Raw genomic sequence first — 19,512 nt, 5'->3', positions numbered from 1 at the left:
TATGGATCCAGATAAATGATGAAGATTGGCCTTGTCACAATCACAAAATATTAATAAAAAGAATTAATTGGAAAAGTACCAGAGTCCTGATGATCATGTTTCAGGTAAAGAGGATCCATTGTAAAAGCTTCAATAATTTCTGATCTTTTCCTCACCCTAAAAATAACAACATGTTTATGACTTAATCTGTTTACTTGAACCATTTCAAATGTCATAACATAAATATGATTTAGTGATGGAAGAAGGTGTTCACATAAAACCATTTCTGATCTTAAAAAGATGTTCATTCAAGAAACAACTGAAGATGTTGGACACAATGACAACATATACTAATATAACAAATAAAAAGTCAAGCCAACATTATTGGAATAAATTGTAAATGCAACAGATCTACTCAGGAGAATCCTCCTAAAGCACAAACTTTAAGCTAAGCAGTGTATGTAACCTGTAAACTGAAGCATCATGTGGATAACTTACCACATAGCTGAGCAATCAAAATTCACCAAAAGCCACTTGTGAGGATTAAAGTTGAAAGAATTGGAAAACTGAGAAAGGAAGGAAAACAGTTAAATAATTATGTACTAGTTGGATGTCTATTACATAATATCATTACTGCACCAGAAGGAAGCTGTACAATAAGCACAAATAGCTGACATGAAGTGAAATGTTGCACATTTGTACCCTGACAAAATGATATGAATATTGCAATTTGTTGCATCGCTAACTTAGCTAAATCCACAATTCACATTCTAGGAAACCAGCAGTTTCTGAGATGCTGATGTGATTTGTTGTTTACTTGGCTTTTTCCCAGAAAAGGGAAAGTGAAAGGAGCATTGTTTAAGTTTTGTCAACCTGAATTGGCTGGGGTTTACAGGTGAGGAAATCGAGGATCCAGTTGCACAAGGTGGTATTGAGGCCGAGGCCTTGGAGTTTATTGATTACCTTTGAAGGGACTATAGTGTGCAATGCAGAGCTGCAGTCAATGAAGAGCATCCTGATGTATCCTTACGGTGCCAACCTGTCAATTGCACTCAATTTTGAGTTTCATGTGCCAGGGATTGATAATTTCCTGTTTTATTCTTTTCAAATGCACTTTAATCTACTTTATGCTCCACCTGACCACCTCTTGCCCACAAACCTCATTTCTCTGTAGCCTTTGGCAGCCCCTTGGTGTCCTGCTCTCAAGCTGCTAACCCACCTATATTTTATCATCAGCAGTGATGAATTCCATGGGTAATGCCTGAAAATGCTGAGTGTGAAGCTGGCAGCAGCAATCCATACAAAATGACAGGCTTTCTCCACTTATTGTTCACCAGCAAGCAGAATTTAAATCTAATTATTTCTCTTTGAAATGAATATTTTGAACACAACCTGTACGCAGAAAGCAGAGGTTCTGAGCAAAAACTTGAAAAAAAAACAACTATATAATAATTTATTACTGTAGTTTCCTTTATTAGCCCTAGTATCGAAGTTTTTGCTCTTCTTTGATCTTATACGAACTAGCAGATTTCAATGTGAACATTCTTTTTGAAGTGTAAATGTCTTGGATATTGTTCCTAACTGTGATTCAGGTAGAACAATATTTTCTCTTCGTTTCATGTTGATTTCAAGTTCAAGTTTAATTTGATTTCAAGTTCAAGTTCAACCATATACAATATGAATACCCATCAATACAGCCAACCAATTAAGCATTCCTATGGGGCCAAGGTGCAAAAAAGCACAGTACCAACAGTCAGTCATACACAGCACAAGGCACATACTGTATAAGATAGCAGTAAACTATCATCGCACAAAAAAATATATATAGCCCAAGTCCCTGAGTGGCATGCCCTGCAAATTAATGATGCATGGGTGCTGTTGGCAGGAACAAACAGTTCTTAGCAGTCTGCAGATGAACGCATGCACGCAGGCAATCTAGCTTGACTTCCACTGAGTGAACACTAGAGGGCAGCACTGACAGGAGGGGCCAGATGCAGCCCAGCATGGACGCCACATTACCTCCAGTGTCTCTCTCTCCTGGTCTGCTGCAACAAGCAAGCCCATGGCATGAGGCTTAGTCCTCGCTATAGCTGAGGCCACGCAACTCTTTCACCGTCAGTCTTGTCAGCAAACCAGTGAACCGGACTTGCAGTGTTTTACATTTCCAACGTCCAACAGGATCTTGCAATCACAAGAAAAATGGTTAGACTGCACGCCACCTTTGTGCACCACATATGATGCCTCTCTCTAGCAGGCAGCAACACGGTCCATATCAAGTCCTGCTCCTTTGCCACAGGTTGAATCAGTAGACCTGCAACGCTTGAAATTTTTAATGTCCAGCAGTGTGTTGCAATCGTAAAAAAGAATTTAAAAAAAGACAAAAATATCTCTGTTTACAGAGGCCAGTAAGTCTGAGTGCGCTGCCAATTTAGCAGAAGTTTACTAACACATTCATGCCAGGAGCCATGGTTTGTAAGGTCATCAAGATGCTCTCCAGTCCTGGATATCTAAATCCTGGTAGCCATTTGTGATGTACAGCAGGCTCAGAAGGCACCAAATCAGTCAAAACCAGCAATTAGCCTTTACGTAGCTGATGATCATGTTTTGTCACTGATGAATAGGTCCTTCCTGTTGCTGAGGAAGCATTCAGCATCTCTTGGTTAAAAGAGAGCAGTGTTAACACACGGCACACTATAAAAGTCATGTTCTCTCTAGTTGGCATACTGCTGCCAGGCATTCAATATGGGCACACTCACATGGATACCACATCATCACTTTGCTGTCTGGCTGATTCACCTCACATTCTTCATATGCCACCTTTGAGTGATTTGGAGGTCTAATTGTGGATTTGCTTGGATACAAAATTAAAATCTGATCAAATCCCAAGCATGGACACTATAAAGCCACACAAACATGAGTGCTTAATTTTTTTCCCAGATCTAATCCAGCCATTGCTGTGGTAACATACTACTCGTATGCCAGTAAACATAATCAAATCATCCTGACATGAATAACATTCTAAGCCAGAATCAACACAAACCGAACCTGACAGGTCAAACCTGGTCAGGCCCTTTGTCTAAGCACACATACAACACAAGTTCAAAATAGTACACCAGACCCCAATGCCCTTACCTCCACTCCATTTAAAAGAGGTCTGAATTCTGGACAGATGAAAGCACTTCCTGCATAAGCTGCATCGATGTGCAGCCAGATATTTTCAGAATTACCTGAAATATGACAACTTCAATCAGAAATGAAATGCATTTTCTACTTTACACAGTGAAACAAATGAAATAAATATTTTACAAAAACATTCAGACATGCCAACAACATAATTACGGCAATGAAAAAGAAAATCTTGTGTCTGTTGAATGGAAGAATGGATTATGTGAAGCTTTCAGATTGTCACAAAACTCCATCCAATTCAATAATGTCCTTCAGTGTGTGAAATCTGCTGCTCTTATCTGGTCTGGCCATGGATTACTCCAGAAATACCTGTTGTTATCTGTTGTTCCGTAACAGCCTCGCAGAAGGCTTAGCAAATCACTTCTTTCAAGGGACAGTTTAAAGAATAAATGCCAACTCTGCAGCAATAAGCATAATTCAAGGCTTCACAACCAATGAATTACATATGGTTAACTTGTTAAAACACATCAAGTTCTAGCTGCCAATTTCCCCAAATCAATAAAATAATAGGTTATTTTAATGATGTCAGAACACAGAACAGTACAGAGCCTTCAATCCACAATGTTATGCCGACACTTTAACCTACTCTGTGATCGATCTAATTTTTCCCTCCCATATAGCCCTCCATTTTTCTTTCAGAACTGAACACAATACCCTTAAGTGTGGTCTAACCAGACTTTTATAAAACTGCAACAATACCTCGTGGCTCTTGAACTGAATTCTCTGACAAATGAAGGGCAACAAACCACATGCTTTCTTAACCTCTCTATCAACTTTGAGGAATCTATGAATGTGGACCCCATGGTCCATCTGTCCCTCCACGCTGCCCAGGATCCCACCATGAACCCTGTATTCTGCTTCGAGTTTGAACTCCTAACTGTATCACATCACACTTTTCCAGATTGAACTCCATCTGTCCTGGACAGCCCAAGTCAGCATCCTATCAAAGTTGAGAGACCTGAAAAATGCCACCTGTTCAGCAGCAAGTGTGAGCTCGCTTAGACTGTGTGTACAGCTGGTCACAAAGAAGATTAGGTATGTGTTTGCTGGGCAGTGGTGACAATGATCCAAGGCTAACAACTTTAAGAATTCAATATTATTTCCTTTTTCCAATGTCTCATGTGTTTGCAAAAGTCATTGGCATATCCTAGAAAGTGCTACTAGTCTGGTAAATCTATAACCTGCTTTCTAAACAACATTTCCAAGCGAAGCATGTAAAAGACAAGCTCAGTTACTATGCCACGAATCACTGAGAATGGTGGTGCTTCTCCACAGAACTGTCTGCCTGCCTTCACTATGATCTTGTCCAAACTTGCACATTGATAATCTTTCAGGGATATACACATGCAAATAATGCATTATGGACTAGAAATAAAAGAAAATACTAAAATATTAGCGTGTGTTTTGAACTTAATGGATATACAGTAAGCAAAACATTCTTACAGATTGGTCCTAGCTCCATAATGTTGTCAAATGAACAGGAGGGAGTGGTACCAAGTGTTGCACAAAGCTGTGGGGAGAAAAGGAACAATTTAAAATGTATTAGCAACCAGAACATTCAGAGTAAAAGGAAGATTTCATGAGAAATATGAAAGGCCAAACTTAACACTAATAAGGTAGACTGTGTTTTCTGAAATTAAATTCTTGTGGAGGTTGCAGATGGGTGCAAAGGATGGCTCGGAGTAGGTAGCCACTTTGAAAATTTAATGTTAGCAGCACTAGCCTACTGGCTACCTATCAGTCAATGCTGAGAGCCCTGTGAACCAAATGCTCTTCCAGAGACAAGACATGAAAATCCAAATGCCACAGAACCACTCTCACTTCACTGGGTGGGATGTTAACTTGTCTAGTATTTGTTGCACACCAGATTGCTCTTCCACGGTAGCAGCAATTGAACCCAGAATCAAGAAGACTACAGTCTTAGTTTTGATAGCACGTGGCTGAATTGCAGATGCCAGAACTTCCACTGCGGCACATGTCTGCTGGCTGGCTACTGCCTGTGTTGCAATGGAACTGCACTTTCTGCCTTTAGGTGTTGCATGCTGGGTCTGAGGCCGCCACTGAGGTCAGAGCTGGTGACAACTTCCAAATTGGACAGGGTGGGCTGCAGACCTTGCACAAGGCAGAAGCAGCCATTACCCAGGTTCCTAGACATCACATTCAGACCTTACGGCAAACCATATAATGCCTCCTGAATCTTCCCATTGACTACCTATTAGTCTCTCTATTCTAGCCCTGCAGAAATGTTGAGTGAGAAGGCTGTTGTTGGCTTAATCAAAGGTGGTAACAAATCAGCATATAGGAGGTAGATTGGAAATCTAGTTAAATAGTGGCACAACAACAACCTCTCACTCAGTGTCAGCAAAAGCAAAGAGCTGGTTATTGACTGCAGGACAAAGAAATTGGGGGTCTATGACTTTTGGAGATTGGAGGCAGAGAAGATGTGTAATTTTAAATTCCTTATTGTTGTAATATCAGAGAATCTCTCCTGGGACCAGCAAATAAATGTCATTGCAAAGAAGACCCAACAACGCCACTACTTTCGTAAAAGTTTGCACAGATTCGGCAACTGATCTAAAACTTTGATAAAGTTCTTTAGATGCACTGGTTGCATCACTGCCTGGTATGGGAGCACCAATGCCCAAAAACAGAAAAGCCGACAAAAAGTGGTGGATTCAGCCCAGTCCATCACAGGAAAAGCCATTCCCACCATTGAGTACATCTACAAGAAGCGTTACCATGAGACCAGCAGCATCCACCATCTAGGATCACACCACCAGGTTCAGGAACAATCAGGCTCATGAACCAGCATATTTCATTTCATCACTTCAATACTGAACTCATCTCTCAACATATTTTCTGAGTCCCTTTCAAGGACTCTACAACTCATATTCTCAGTACATATTTATTTATTGTATTTGCACAGTTTGTAATCTTTTGCAGACTGGTTGCTTGCTCGTCTTTATGTATAATTTTTCATTGATTCTATTGTATTTTTTTGCTCTACTGTGAATGCCTGCAAGAAAATGAATCTCAGGGTAGTATATGGTGACGTATACATACTTTGATAATAAATTTACTTTGAACAGTCTCCTCATGGAGTGTTGAGATGTTTTGAAACTCTCTTCCTCAAAGGGTGGTGGAAGCAGCACCTTTGAATACAGTGGATTTCAGTTAACTGGGGCTCTTTAAGGACTGGTACATTCTGGCCCAATTAAGTGGCTGCCCCAATTAGCTGAATTTTCATGGAAATAGCTAAACAGGTATAAAAAGACAAACTACCGTTTAACCAAATAACAAATTACGTATTTAAATGGAATACAGAATACTACCTATACTACAACAGTAACATAAAACTATGTATTAGTTCCTAATAGTTATCCACAGAATTCATCCAGTGTACGTTGCTGTGTTCCTTCATTGACTGTAAATGAACAAAATCAGCATAGACACGTAATGCAGGTAATTGACACTGTTTGAAATCACCGGAAAGACACTGGAGTTATGGATATGAACAACTTTATTCATCACGGCAGACATTTTCATGGAGATGCTCTCAATAGAATCCCTCCCACACTCCAAAAGTGCATCACACTTTATACCCTTAAGATCAAACGTAACATGAGGGGTTTCAATACAATTTCAATAGGGACAGTAACATTTCACTTCAATACACTGAGTTGGCAAATGGTTCCTTTGTAGTGCGTATGTATTTATAGTGGATACACATTGTAATTGATAAGACTCCTCTGAAGGTTCAAATGTCTTTCCTAATTGCAAGCTTCCCTGAATTTATTTACAATTGTGCTAATTCCTTAAGCCCATAGCTGACTGAATCACTGCAAAACAATTAACACAACCCTGTTTGGCTGATGCATGTGCAAATGACTTATGGTCGCACTTTGCGAACCGTATTTCTTAGTCTGTGGTTCACGGATAGTATTGTTTATTTGCAAAGGTGTGCTTCTAGCTTCAATTTACTGCTTGCAATTTACAATTTAAATTAAAAACAGAAGAATGTTTCATGCTTGAATTAATATCTGCTATATTCACATAATTCCAGAATAGTCCCCAACAGACTGCATTGATACAATGTTTTCGACTAGTGGATCCTCCAAATCTCCACTTTCATTGTAACAATCAAGATGATTTTCAATACATTCAAATTTTTTCTAGTTCCTAACTTGTTGAAGTGGTGAAATCATTTCATTCTTACACTCGACTGTTTTTGGCATCTCCAAGCCTGAATGCTTGGAACTGCAGTGAGTAAAACAGTTCCAAATTGACTTTCTGCTTATTTATCTCCAACTTTCAGTGACAAAAACACACTGCTTTTTGAGGACAAACACACACAACTGGTGCTATTTAAAAAATGTTCACTCTAAGCACAGTGTAGTATCTAAAGGTGACACAACTACACATGATTAACACGTCACTCTTTGGCAACAGTCTCCTGTCTCAATTGAGCAACATAGTGTCCCAAATAAAAGAAGAGAATCCCAGCTACTTTCTCAATTGATGTTTGTTCTTTAAGAGTTGTCCCAAATAAGCAGCTGCCCTGATTAACTGACAGCCCAATTAACCAGAATCCTCTGTACTTTTAAAGTAATGATAAACAGGTTCTTAATAAGTAAGGAACTGAAAGGTTACTATGGGTAGACTGAAATTTAGGGTTAGGATTTCAGTCAGATTGGCCGGCCATGATCTTATTGGGTAGTGGATCAGGCTGAAGGGGCATATCAGCCTACTAGTACTGCTCCAAAGTCATAGACATCAATGTTACTTTAGCTTATCCTCCAAGAGCTCTGGTCAAGATGACACCAAGCTGCGATACCAACTGAGATCATGGCCCAGATTTAGGTGTTTTTAAGGTTCTTTGGGATAGAAACATAGAAAACCTACAGCACAATACAGGCCCACAAAGCTGTGCAGAACATGTCCTTACTTGAGAAATTACCTAGGGTTACCCAGAGCCCTCTATTTTTCTGAGCTCCATATAGCTGTCCAGGAGTCTCTTAAATGACCTTATCGTATCCACCTCCACCACCATCGCTGGCAGCCCATTCCACGCACTCTCCACTCTCTGCATAAAAAACATACCCCTGACATCTCTTCTGTACCTGCTTCCAAGCACCTTAAAACTGTGCCCTCTTGTGCTAGCCATTTTAGACCTGGGTAAAAGCCTCTGACTATCCACACGATCAATGCCTCTCATCATCTTATACACCTCTATCAGGTCACCTCTCACCCTCCGTTGTTCCAAGGAAAAAAGGCCAAGTTCACTCAACCTATTCTCATAAGCCATACTTCCCAATCCAGGCAACATCCTTGTAAATCTCTGCACCCTTTCTATGGTTTCCACATCCTTCCTATAGTGAGGTGATCAGAATTGTGCACAGTACTCCAAGTGGGGTCTGACCAGGGTCCTATATAACTGCAACATTACCTCTCAGCTCCTAAGCTCAATCCCACGACTGATGAAGGTCAATACACCATATGCTTTCCTAACCAGAGTCAACCTGTGCAGCAGCTTTCAGTGTCCTATGGACTTGGACCCCCAAATCCCTCTGATCCTAGGGGAACAGTGAAGGAAGCTGGGGGCCAGGTTAAGATTTAGGGACAGGGATGAGGTGAAGTTAGAAGTCAGGCTCGAGTCCAGATAAGAGCACTCTGGATGAAGAACAGTGATCCCCATGGTCAATGAATGAGGTCAGTGGGCATGTGGGTGAGGGGGAATGAACCCGCAAGTTATCAAAATCCTATCCCCCCAGTCAGCAGGTCCTAGGGTCAGAGATCCATGCAGGCAGGACGCATGAGGGCTGGTAAACTCCCAAGTCAGTGAGTTCCAGGGTGAGAGATCCATGTGAGTCTGGAGTTCAAGGCCTAGGGTTAGGGGTCCCATGATCAGCAATATTACATATTTAATATTTCAGTAATATTGTAAATATGTTTTGATTAAACATTCTTTGTTTAAATAATTCATTGTGGGTTTATGTAAAATACATAAATGGCATATGTCAACAGACCACTATGTTATACCTGTACATCTCATTTAAAGTAAAAATGAAGTTAGTCATGTATTATAGACTCTCCATGTTTCCCTTTCAATTGTTTTTGATGTTTTGGAATAACAAAACATAACAGTGGTGACAAAGTGTTAAACAAACTCAAGATGGCTATCTACCTACTGAATGCAATGAGACATTTAAGTTAAAAAAGCGCAGCATACTTTCTTTTTTCGGTGCAACATATTTTCTTGGCACAAGGAAAGATGATCGAGTTAAAAAAAGGCAGAAAATGGAAGAATTCACAGGCTCATAAACAGTGAGCACCAGGTGATAATAATCATAAAAAAAGCAGAAATGGCCGGCTACATTGGAAAGATTGATACATTTAATTACAGATAACTGGATATTGTTTATGGAATGAATTGAATAGTATTTCAAAGCAAGTGGAATAGCCAATGAGAAGCAAGGGCCAATTTTACTGAGTGCATTGGACAAAAAGGCATACATTTTGCTTAGAAGTTTAACTGCTCCAACTAAACCAGCCGAAGTGAGCTTTTCTAATATCATGAAAGTAATGCAGTAAGATTTAGAACCAAAAGCATTGTTGATTGCAAAATGTTTTAGGTTTCATAAGCAGAATCAAAAGAAGGGGAGTCCATTTCAGCATATATAGTTGTATTGCAGAGGTTGTCTGAACATTGCCAGTTCATTAATAGGCTTAATGATGCATTGTGAGATCATTTAGTTTGTGGCATCTCTCAAGAAAGTATTTAAAAACAGCTCCTAACTGAAGCAGAACTTAGATTTTTAGAGCGGTTAAAATTGTCGTGTTAATGGAACAGCAGCCAGAGACACAACTGAGTTCCAATCAGGAATGAAAGTGAGCGTGAAACAGAAACTTGCCTGCCTGAACAAATTGTGTTACCATTGTGGCAGGGACTCATATGTTCCAGACCAATGTGGATTTAAAGAAGAAACTTGCAGAAAAATGCAGCAAAATGGGATGTATACAAAGAGCACGTTGTGCAGACAAAAATAAATGGACTGCACAGGCAAAAGACAAAAAGTCAAGTTGCTGTTTCAGAAAGAGCACTAATCTGCATGTTGTTGATGAAAAGTCTGATAATGATGAGAGTGACACAGGACTGGAAAGCCTTGAGATATAAATGTGAAAATTGACAATAAACAAGAACAAACAAGAGAAAATCTGCAGGTGCTGGAAATCCAAGCAACACACACAAAATGCTGGAGGAACTCAGCAGGTCAGGCAGCTTCTATCAACCAGAAGGGTCTTGCCCCAAAATGTTGACTGTACTTTTTTTCATGGACGCTGCCTGGCCTGCTGAGTTCCTCCAGCATTTTGTGTGTGTTGCGATAGAAGCGATGTGGCTTACACCAGAAGAGAACAGCAAATTAATTAAAATGGAATTGGACACTGGCTCGGCTGTTTCAGTCATTCCACAAAATGAGTTTGAATGGTATTTCAAAGACACTGAACTGAAACCTGCAGATATCCAACTAAGAAATTACAATGGAGAAAAGATAGGTCCTATGGAAATGGTATTCATAACAGTGGAATACAACAACCAACAAGCTACATTGGGCTTATATGTGGTCAAAACAGGATGACCAGCATTGTGGGGGCTTGAGTGGCTGAAACAACTACAACTTGATTGGAGATCCATCCACCATTTTCATATCACATCCCATGTAATAGAGTCAACTGAAAGTAAATTCAGAAAGGTACTGGCTGATGCCACTTCCGAGTTCTCAAACATATCAAAGGGAAAATAGTGTTAAATGGAAATGCCACACCCAAGTTTTACAAACCCCATCTGATTCCTTATACCATTGTGATAAAGTAGCCAGGGAGCTGGATCACATGGAGGCTAAAGGAATTCTTATCAGGAAGAGTGGAGCCTATGAGCAATGCCAATGTCCTTGCTGCCTAGGGGAATGGGTCTATCAGAATCTGAGTGACTTTAAAGTCACCATCAACCCAGTAATATAAGTATATCCCTCTGCCCAAGACAGAGGCTATCTTTGCAAACCTTTCTGGAGGAAAACACTTCAGCAAAGTGGACTTAGCTGAGGCCTACCTACAGATGGAAAAGGAAGAAGAGTTCTAAGTGTTTTTCACCATAAACATCCACAAAGGACTTTCGTGCTATAATTGGCTGATCATTGGTGTGGCATCCGCACCTACATTCTATGGAAAGCTATAGATCAGGTGCTGAAAGGCTGTCCTCAGTGTTACCTGAATGACATTATTGTTATCAATAAGGATCACAAGGAACAACTGCAAAATTTCAAGACAGTATTAAAAAGATTATCAGGTTATGAGCTCAGAGTACAGTGCATCAAGTGTGAATCCTTTGCTACACTGTTGATGCACAAGAATTACACAAGTGTGCTGAGAAAATTAAAGCAGTGGTGGATTCCCCAAGACCAAAGGACATCTCACAGTTGCAGTTCTTTTTAGTATTTGTCAATTAATATAATGGGTTCCTGCCAAACTTGGATATGGCGCTCAACCCCTTGAATTCATTACTACAGATCAGGAAGAAATGGCAATGGGCAAGGTAGTGTGAGGTGGCTTTCAAACATGTAAAGGAAATGGTACTCATGCATTATGATCCACATTGTCCAGTGAATCTTGCCTGTGGCTATAGGTCCAATCACTTATATTATAAGTGATAGAAGTGAACACCCCATTGTGTTTGCATCACATCTCCTTACCACTGCAGAGTAAACTTTTGCACAGATTGACAGAGAGTTTGGTTAAGGTGTAAAATGTTTCAACCAATACACTTAATGGAGAGTTTACCCTCATTACTGATCATCAGCCACTAGTGCCATTTTCAATCCACAGAAGAGTGTTCCACTAACAGCAGCAGCATGAATGCAGAGATGGGTTCTGTTTCATAGTGGACACAATTACAAGAAAAATTTCAAGAGCACAACTAATCAAGGAAATGTTGATGGATTGGCCTGTTTGTCCTCGGTAGAGGAAATGCCTGAAAAATTTACAAAAGAAGATACTGTACTTGACATATTCTCCCTAATGCAAATCAAGAGCCTCCCTATTAGGGCAAAGATGATCTGAAGGGACACCAGAAAAGATCCCACAATGTCTCAGGTCTACATGGCCACCCAAAATGGCTGGAATGTGCAGCTGAAATTCCAGTTTCCCCATTTTTACCAAGCTGAGATGAACTTACCCTTGATGGGAGCTTGCCTTACATGGGGATTGAGAGTTGTTGTAGCATCCAAGCTGAGCTAAAATGTTGAAGGAGCTTTATGTAGATCACCTCGGTGTGGTCAAAATGAAAGTGTTAGCTCAACGCTTTGTCTGGTGGCCTGGGATAGATCAGCAGATCAAGCAACTTCCTATGCAGTTCTTGGGATGCCAACACATCCAGAAGATGCCAAGAGCAGTGCCTCTACATTCCTGGGAATGGCCTCCATTGCTTTGGCAGAGGACTCTTGTGGAATTTGCAGCTACAAAGTGGCCAGAAGTATTCCCAAAAGTCTCCACTGTTGAGGTGTTGAGTAACTTCGTCCAAGGATTGGTGTGCCAGAACACTTAGTCAGTGACAATGGACCAGCTTGTGGCAAAACACTTTCAGTCAGTCCTGAACAGGAATGGAATACGACATATTATATCTACACTGTACCGTACAGCTAGGAATGACTTCGAGGAAAGATTTGTCCAGAGTCTAAAGAATGCACTGCAAACAACGTCAGTCGAACTCACTTCACTATCACTGAATCAGAAGCTAACCAATTTCCGGCTTGCATTTACAATGCAAAACACTCCACAATCAACAACTCACCAGCTAGGTTGTTCATATTAAGAAATATTTTTATTGCCTGTCAGTCCAAGCTGATTCTTCCTCTGCATAGACTGATAGAGTATTAGAGGAATAAGACACAGATACAGGCCCTTCAGCCCTATGGGTCCATGTTGACCATTGACCATTGAGGAATCAGAAGGTGGAGAGAGTGAGCAGCTTCAAGTTCCTGGGTGTCAAGATCTCTGAGGATCTAAACTGGTCCCAACATATCAATGTAGTCATAATGAAGGCAAGACAGCGGCTATACTTTATTAGGAGTTTGAAGAGATTTGGCGTGTCAACAAATACATTCAAAAACTTCTATAGTTGTACTGTGGAGGGCATTCTGACAGGCTGCATCACTGTCTGGTATGGAGGGGCTACTGCACAGGACTAAAAGAAGCTGCAGAAGATTGTAAATCTAGTCAGCTCCATCTTAGGTACTAGCCTACAAAGTACCCAGGACATCTTTAGGGAGCGGTGTCTCAGAAAGGCAGCCTCCATTATTAAGGACATCCAGCACCCAGGACATGCCCTTTTCTCACTGTTATCATCAGGTAGGAGGTACAGAAGCCTGAAGGCACACACTCAGTGATTCAGGAACAGCTTCTTCCTCTCTGCCATCCGATTCCTAAATGGGCATTGAATCTTTGGACACTACCTCATTTTTTTAATATACAGTATTTCTGTTTTTTGATGTTTTATAAATTCTGTTCATATGTAATGTAATATGTAATTGATTTACTTGTTTATTTATTATTAGTTTTTTTTCCTCTGCTAGATTATGTATTGCATTGAACTGCTGCACAAAGTTAACAAATTTCATGTCAAATGTTGCTGATAATAAACCTGTTTCTGATTCTGAACTCTGAAACGCTCTGAGCTGTAATAGTGGCACGCTACGCTGTAACAGTACATTCTGAGTTGTAAAAGTAACTATGCTACCGTGGCTCCTACCTAATTCCCCCCAGAGTAGCCCCATTTAGGATTCTAATCTGAAGACCCAGTCTATCCTTTTCCATCACTATTTTAAACCTAATGGAATGATGGTCAGTGGAGCCAAAGTGCTTCCTTACTACCACATCTATTACTTGTCGTACCTCATTCCCCAGGAGGAGATCCAGTATTGTGTTCATCTGAGTAGGCTCTCTATATATTGTCTCAGGAATTTTTCCTGCACACATTTTACAAATTCCACCCTGTCCAATTCCTTAACACTCTGGGTGGCCCAATCAATACTGGGGAAACTAAAATCTCCCAATAAGACAATACTTGAGCAGCTTTACACTGGTCCTCAAGTTTCCATTGACCATGGGGAGAGTATATAATACAATAGTACTGGAGTGCCCCCTCCATTCTCGTTTCTAAGCCATATTCCATATGGCCTCACTGGACAAATCCCCAAGAATTTCACCCCTCAGTACTACTGTTATGACCTCCCTTATCAAAAGGACAACAGCTCCTCCTCATTTACCTGTACCTCTGTTGTGCGTGTCTCATCTGTATTAAGGAATATTGAGTCAGCAGTCCTGCCCTTCTTTCAGCCACGTTTCTGCTCAGTCTATAACATCCCAGTCTTTAAAGCCAATCCACATGTTAAGCTCATATACTTGCTAAAACGTGCATTGAAATAAATAGAGTCTAACTGGTTACTCTGTAGCCTGTCTTTACTGTGTTCCTGGACATCCTAATTATTGAACATGCTCTAGCTGGTTACTCCTTTATCTCACAACTTGTTCCTGCTCAGAATATTACCCTCCACCATCTATACTCCACCGTCAATGTAGTTTAAACCCTCCCTTGTGGCATCACCAAATTTCTCTGCAAGGATATTGGTCTCTCTCTAGTGCAAATGCAACTTGTCCCTCTTGTACAGGTTGCCTCTACCCAAGAATATATGTACCAGTGGTCCAAGACCATAAAACCTGGCCCTTGCACAAGGATTCATCTGGTCTTGCCTTCTATTTCTAACCTCTCTAGCATGTGGCACCAGGGAGTTATCCAGTGATTACTACCCTCAAAGTCTTGTTCCTTAACAGATTACCTACTCGCTATACTCATTCTGCGGGATCTCATTCCTTGTTCTACTATTGTCGATGATATTGTTGTGCAACCACCCCTTCCCTCAAGAATTTTATGCAGCCACTCAGATAAATCTTGGAGCCTGGCACCTGGAAGGCAACACACCATCCTGGCTGTCCTTCTGCAGCTGCAGAATCTCTTGCGTGCCTGCTCACAGTCCAGTCTCCTATCACAATCACCCATCTGACTGCACCTTTCCCCTCTGAGCTTCAGAGCCAGTCACAGTGTCAGAATCCTGATGACTGCTGCCCTTCAACAGTACCCAAAGAGGAATACCCATTAGTGAGGAGAATGGCCAGGTGGAAACCCTAAACTGATTGCCTACTCGCCTTACTGTTCTTGGTATTCAGGCATCTATCTGGAGCCTATATAGTTGGTGGAACCATTCCCTGTAAGAGGTTCATCGACAATATTCTCAGATTCCTGGATGATCCTGAGTACATCCAAATCCAGCTACATTTCTCTGTCCCAGTCCGTCAGGAGCATTTCCCAAAGATTTTGTCAACAGAGAGACCAGAACCAGATTTAATATCATTGGCATTTGTTGTGAAATTTGTTGTTTTGTGGCAGCAGTACATTGCAACACATAATAATAAAATTCATAAAATACAACAAGAAATACAGTATATAAAACAGTATTAAATTAAATAAATACTGTAAAAAGAGAATAAAAAATAGTGAGGTGGTGGTCATGGGTTTATCGTCCCTTCAGATACCAGTAACTTACTTTGAACTTGTGCAGTTGCCCCCAGCCCCATACCAGCTCCATCTTCCTTGCCTGTCACTTGCCCTTTGTCACCTCTACCAATCCTCTCTCAGCCACTATCGCTATTTCCACTCTCCTATCCTCCATCTGCCTATCAGCTCCCTTCACATGGATCCACCTGACACTTACTAGCTCTTGCTTCACCTCTTCCTTTCACCACCTTTCCACCCATATCTCTCTATACACATTGCCTGGTCTGCAGAGTTCCTCCAGCCCTTTGGCTTGTTGCTCCAGATTTCAGTATCTGCAGCCTCTTGTCTCTCCACTCTGCTTTTCGGTCTGTTCTTTTGATATGGACTACAACAGCCTTTCTCTTGCTCTACTAAGGCTACCGGCTAGCTTACTCAGAAAGGATATAGAATAATGAAGCTCTTTAAGAAAAGCACTAGGACCAAAAGACATCTGTTTAATTTTTTTGCTAAGTTAATTGACTATATGTAGCACTATATGTAGAGAGAGAGAAAACAAACAACTAAATATGTCAGGGATGGGGTAAGAAGGGAAGGAGGGGCATTAACGGAAGTTAGAGAAGTCAATGTTCATGCCATCAGGTTGGAGGCTACCCAGCCGGTATATAAGGTGTTGTTCCTCCAACCTGAGTGTGGCTTTTCCAAACATTAGCCCTGTGGTTCCATTACCTCTTCTTATTCTCCTTCCCTGCCCTACATTTGACCCAACACCTTCACCTCCCTCCCTCTGGTTCTCTGTTTCTTCCTTTAATCCATGGTCTGCTGTACTCTCTAATCTGATTCGTTCTTCATTTATCTACTTCTCCAACCTTTCAGCTCCCAGATTCTATTAGTATTCCTGTCAGGACGCTGGAGCAGGGATACAATCGCAGACCCAGTACTGTGCACACTGTGATATTAATTGAGTAACAAATCCTGAGGTGTGAACAAAGTTGGCATCAAAGTTCAGGCAGAGATCAAAACATTCAGTGAAATTCAAAAACCATAATTGGGTAACAGGCAGAGTCGATATTCAGACAAGAGCATAGATACAAATTCTGGAAAGACTCAGGAAAATTCACTGGCACAATCTGGAAACATACAGGTGAAAACACAGGATTGAAATACACTGAACAATTAGCAGAGAGGCAGATGATAGGTGGAGCACCATGAGACAGAGACAGGGATAATACAAAAGCACAGACTGACAGCTAGTGGGAAACATGCAAAAAGACAGAGTTCAACTGGAGGTACTGACAATTCCCTCTCTCAGCCCTCCTGCTTTCATTCTCTCACTTAGATTCAGTCACTTGCCAGCTCATGCTCGTCACTTGTCCCATACCCTTTTATTCTTGTTTCTGACCTCTTCCTTTCCAAACAGAATGAAATATTTCAATCTGAAATGTTGATTGTTGATTTCCATCTATTTATGCTACCTGACATGCTGAGTTCCTCCAGCATCTTTTGTGTGGTGATCTAAATTTCCAGCATCTGCTGAATCTCTTCTGTACGCCAACTCTTAAATTGTGTGTCCTGTAGCACAATGGATAGTGTTTTGGACTTCTATCGATGTGGGACCAAGGGATTCAAACACTGGGGGTTTGAGACCCATTCGATCTATATTGTGGGCAGGTCATTAGCATAGCAGTTAGTGTAATGTTCTACAGCGCCAGCAACTCTGGTTCAATTCCCGCCACTGCCTATAATAAGTATGTACTGTATTTTCTCTGGTGACCTCATGGATTTCCTCCATGTGGTCCAGTTTCCAACCACATCCCAGAGACGTATGGGTCAGTAAGTTAATTGGTCACATGGGTGTAATTGGATGGTGTGTGCTCATTGGGCCGCAAGGACCTATTAACGTGCTGTAACTCAAAATAAAAAAAAAATGGATTGTGAAGATTAAAATAGTTGGAATGTTCTGTTAATCCCATATACCTGTAAAACAGATTTTCACTCCAGGAATGGCAGATAATGGTGTATATCAAAGTAATTAATGGCATCCAAAGGGGATAACATACAATTTCCCCCTTGCACTCTGATGTTGTTACAACTGACGTCTCACAAGAATCTAATGTTGTTCACCATTTTTTTCTCATATACATGCAACCCTTTGTCAGTCTTTTCTGAGAAAAAGGGTGCTGGTGTCAGCCAAAACCACCTTATTGCCAATACTTTTGCTCATACGGTCCCATTCACTGCCTTAATAAAGTAGCCAACATAATCAAAGACCTCTCACACCACAGACATGGTTTCTTCTCTCTGTTCCCATTGGGCAAAAGACACTAAAGCCTGAAAGCAGCTACCACCAGTCCCAACAACAACTATCCTGCTGTTACAAGCCTATTGAAAGGAACTCTTGTATGATACTGTGGACTTTTGACTTCACAGTCTACCTCATTATGACCATGTAACCATATAACCATATAACAATCACAGCATGGAAACAGGCCGTCTCGGCCCTCCTAGTCCGTGCCGAACTCTTAATCTCACCCAGTCCCACCTACCCGCACTCAGCCCATAACCCTCCACTCCTTTCCTGTCCATATACCTATCCAATTTTACCTTAAATGACACAACTGAACTGGCCTCTACTACTTCTACAGGAAGCTCATTCTACACAGCTATCACTCTCTGAGTAAAGAAATACCCCCTCGTGTTTCCCTTAAACTTTTGCCCCCTAACTCTCAAATCATGTCCTCTCGTTTGAATCTCCCCTACTCTCAATGGAAACAGCCTATTCACGTCAACTCTATCTATCCCTCTCAAAATTTTAAATACCTCGATCAAATCCCCCCTCAACCTTCTATGCTCCAATGAATAGAGACCTAACTTGTTCAAGCTTTCTCTGTAACTTAAGTGCTGAAACCCAGGTAACATCCTAGTAAATCGTCTCTGCACTCTCTCTAATTTATTGATACCTTACCTATAATTCGGTGAACAGAACTGTACACAATATTCCAAATTTGGCCTTACCAATGTCTTGTACAATTTTAACATTACATCCCAACTTCTGTACTCAATGCTCTGATTTATAAAGGCCAGCATTCCAAAAGCCTTCTTCACCACCCTATCTACATGAGACTCCACCTTCAGGGAACTATGCACTGTTATTCCTAGATCTCTGTTCCACTGCATTCCTCAATGCCCTACCGTTTACCCTGTTTGTTCTATTTGGATTATTCCTGCCAAAATGTAGAACCTCACACTTCCCAGCATTAAACTCCATCTACCAACGTTCAGCCCATTCTTCTAACCGGCATAAATCTCCCTGCAAGCTTTGAAAACCCACCTCATTATCCACAACACCTCCTACCTTAGTATCATCGGCATACTTACTAATCCAATTGACCACCCCATCATCCAGATCATTTATGTATATTACAAACAACATTGGGCCCAAAACAGACCCCTGAGGCACCCCGCTAGTCACTGGCCTCCATCCCGATAAACAATTATCCACCTCTACTCTCTGGCATCTCCCATCTAGCCACTGTTGAATCCATTTTATTACTCCAGCATTAATACCTAAGGACTGAACCTTCTTAACTAACCTTCCATGTGGAACTTTGTCAAAGACGAGGATGATTTAGGAAAAACACCAGATGTTAAAGTTTCTATTGATATTGTTATATTCAGAATTTTGTCTTTCTCTAGCATTGACATGTGTACATATGAACAAAGGTATATAGAAGGCCTTAGCTCTG

The 19,512-nt window shown here is 41.0% G+C and overlaps 1 protein-coding gene across 1 annotated transcript in view; it reads right to left on the bottom strand.

Moving 5' to 3' along the window:
- LOC132394992 (aromatic-L-amino-acid decarboxylase-like) overlaps positions 1–19,512 on the bottom strand; it is a 94,574-nt gene that overhangs the window by 32,622 nt on the left and 42,440 nt on the right. The window contains exons 6-9 of the mRNA XM_059971325.1: positions 4,609–4,675; positions 3,112–3,206; positions 478–545; positions 80–156 (exon numbers count right to left, since the gene is read on the bottom strand). Coding sequence (XP_059827308.1) covers positions 80–156; positions 478–545; positions 3,112–3,206; positions 4,609–4,675 — 307 coding nt within the window. The remainder of the gene's footprint in view (positions 1–79; positions 157–477; positions 546–3,111; positions 3,207–4,608; positions 4,676–19,512) is intronic.

Source organism: Hypanus sabinus, chromosome 6 (assembly GCF_030144855.1).
Source record: "Hypanus sabinus isolate sHypSab1 chromosome 6, sHypSab1.hap1, whole genome shotgun sequence".
Lineage (NCBI taxonomy): Eukaryota > Metazoa > Chordata > Chondrichthyes > Myliobatiformes > Dasyatidae > Hypanus > Hypanus sabinus.
Note: the sequence above shows the minus strand (reverse complement) of the source record. Positions and strands in the feature narration are given on the sequence as shown.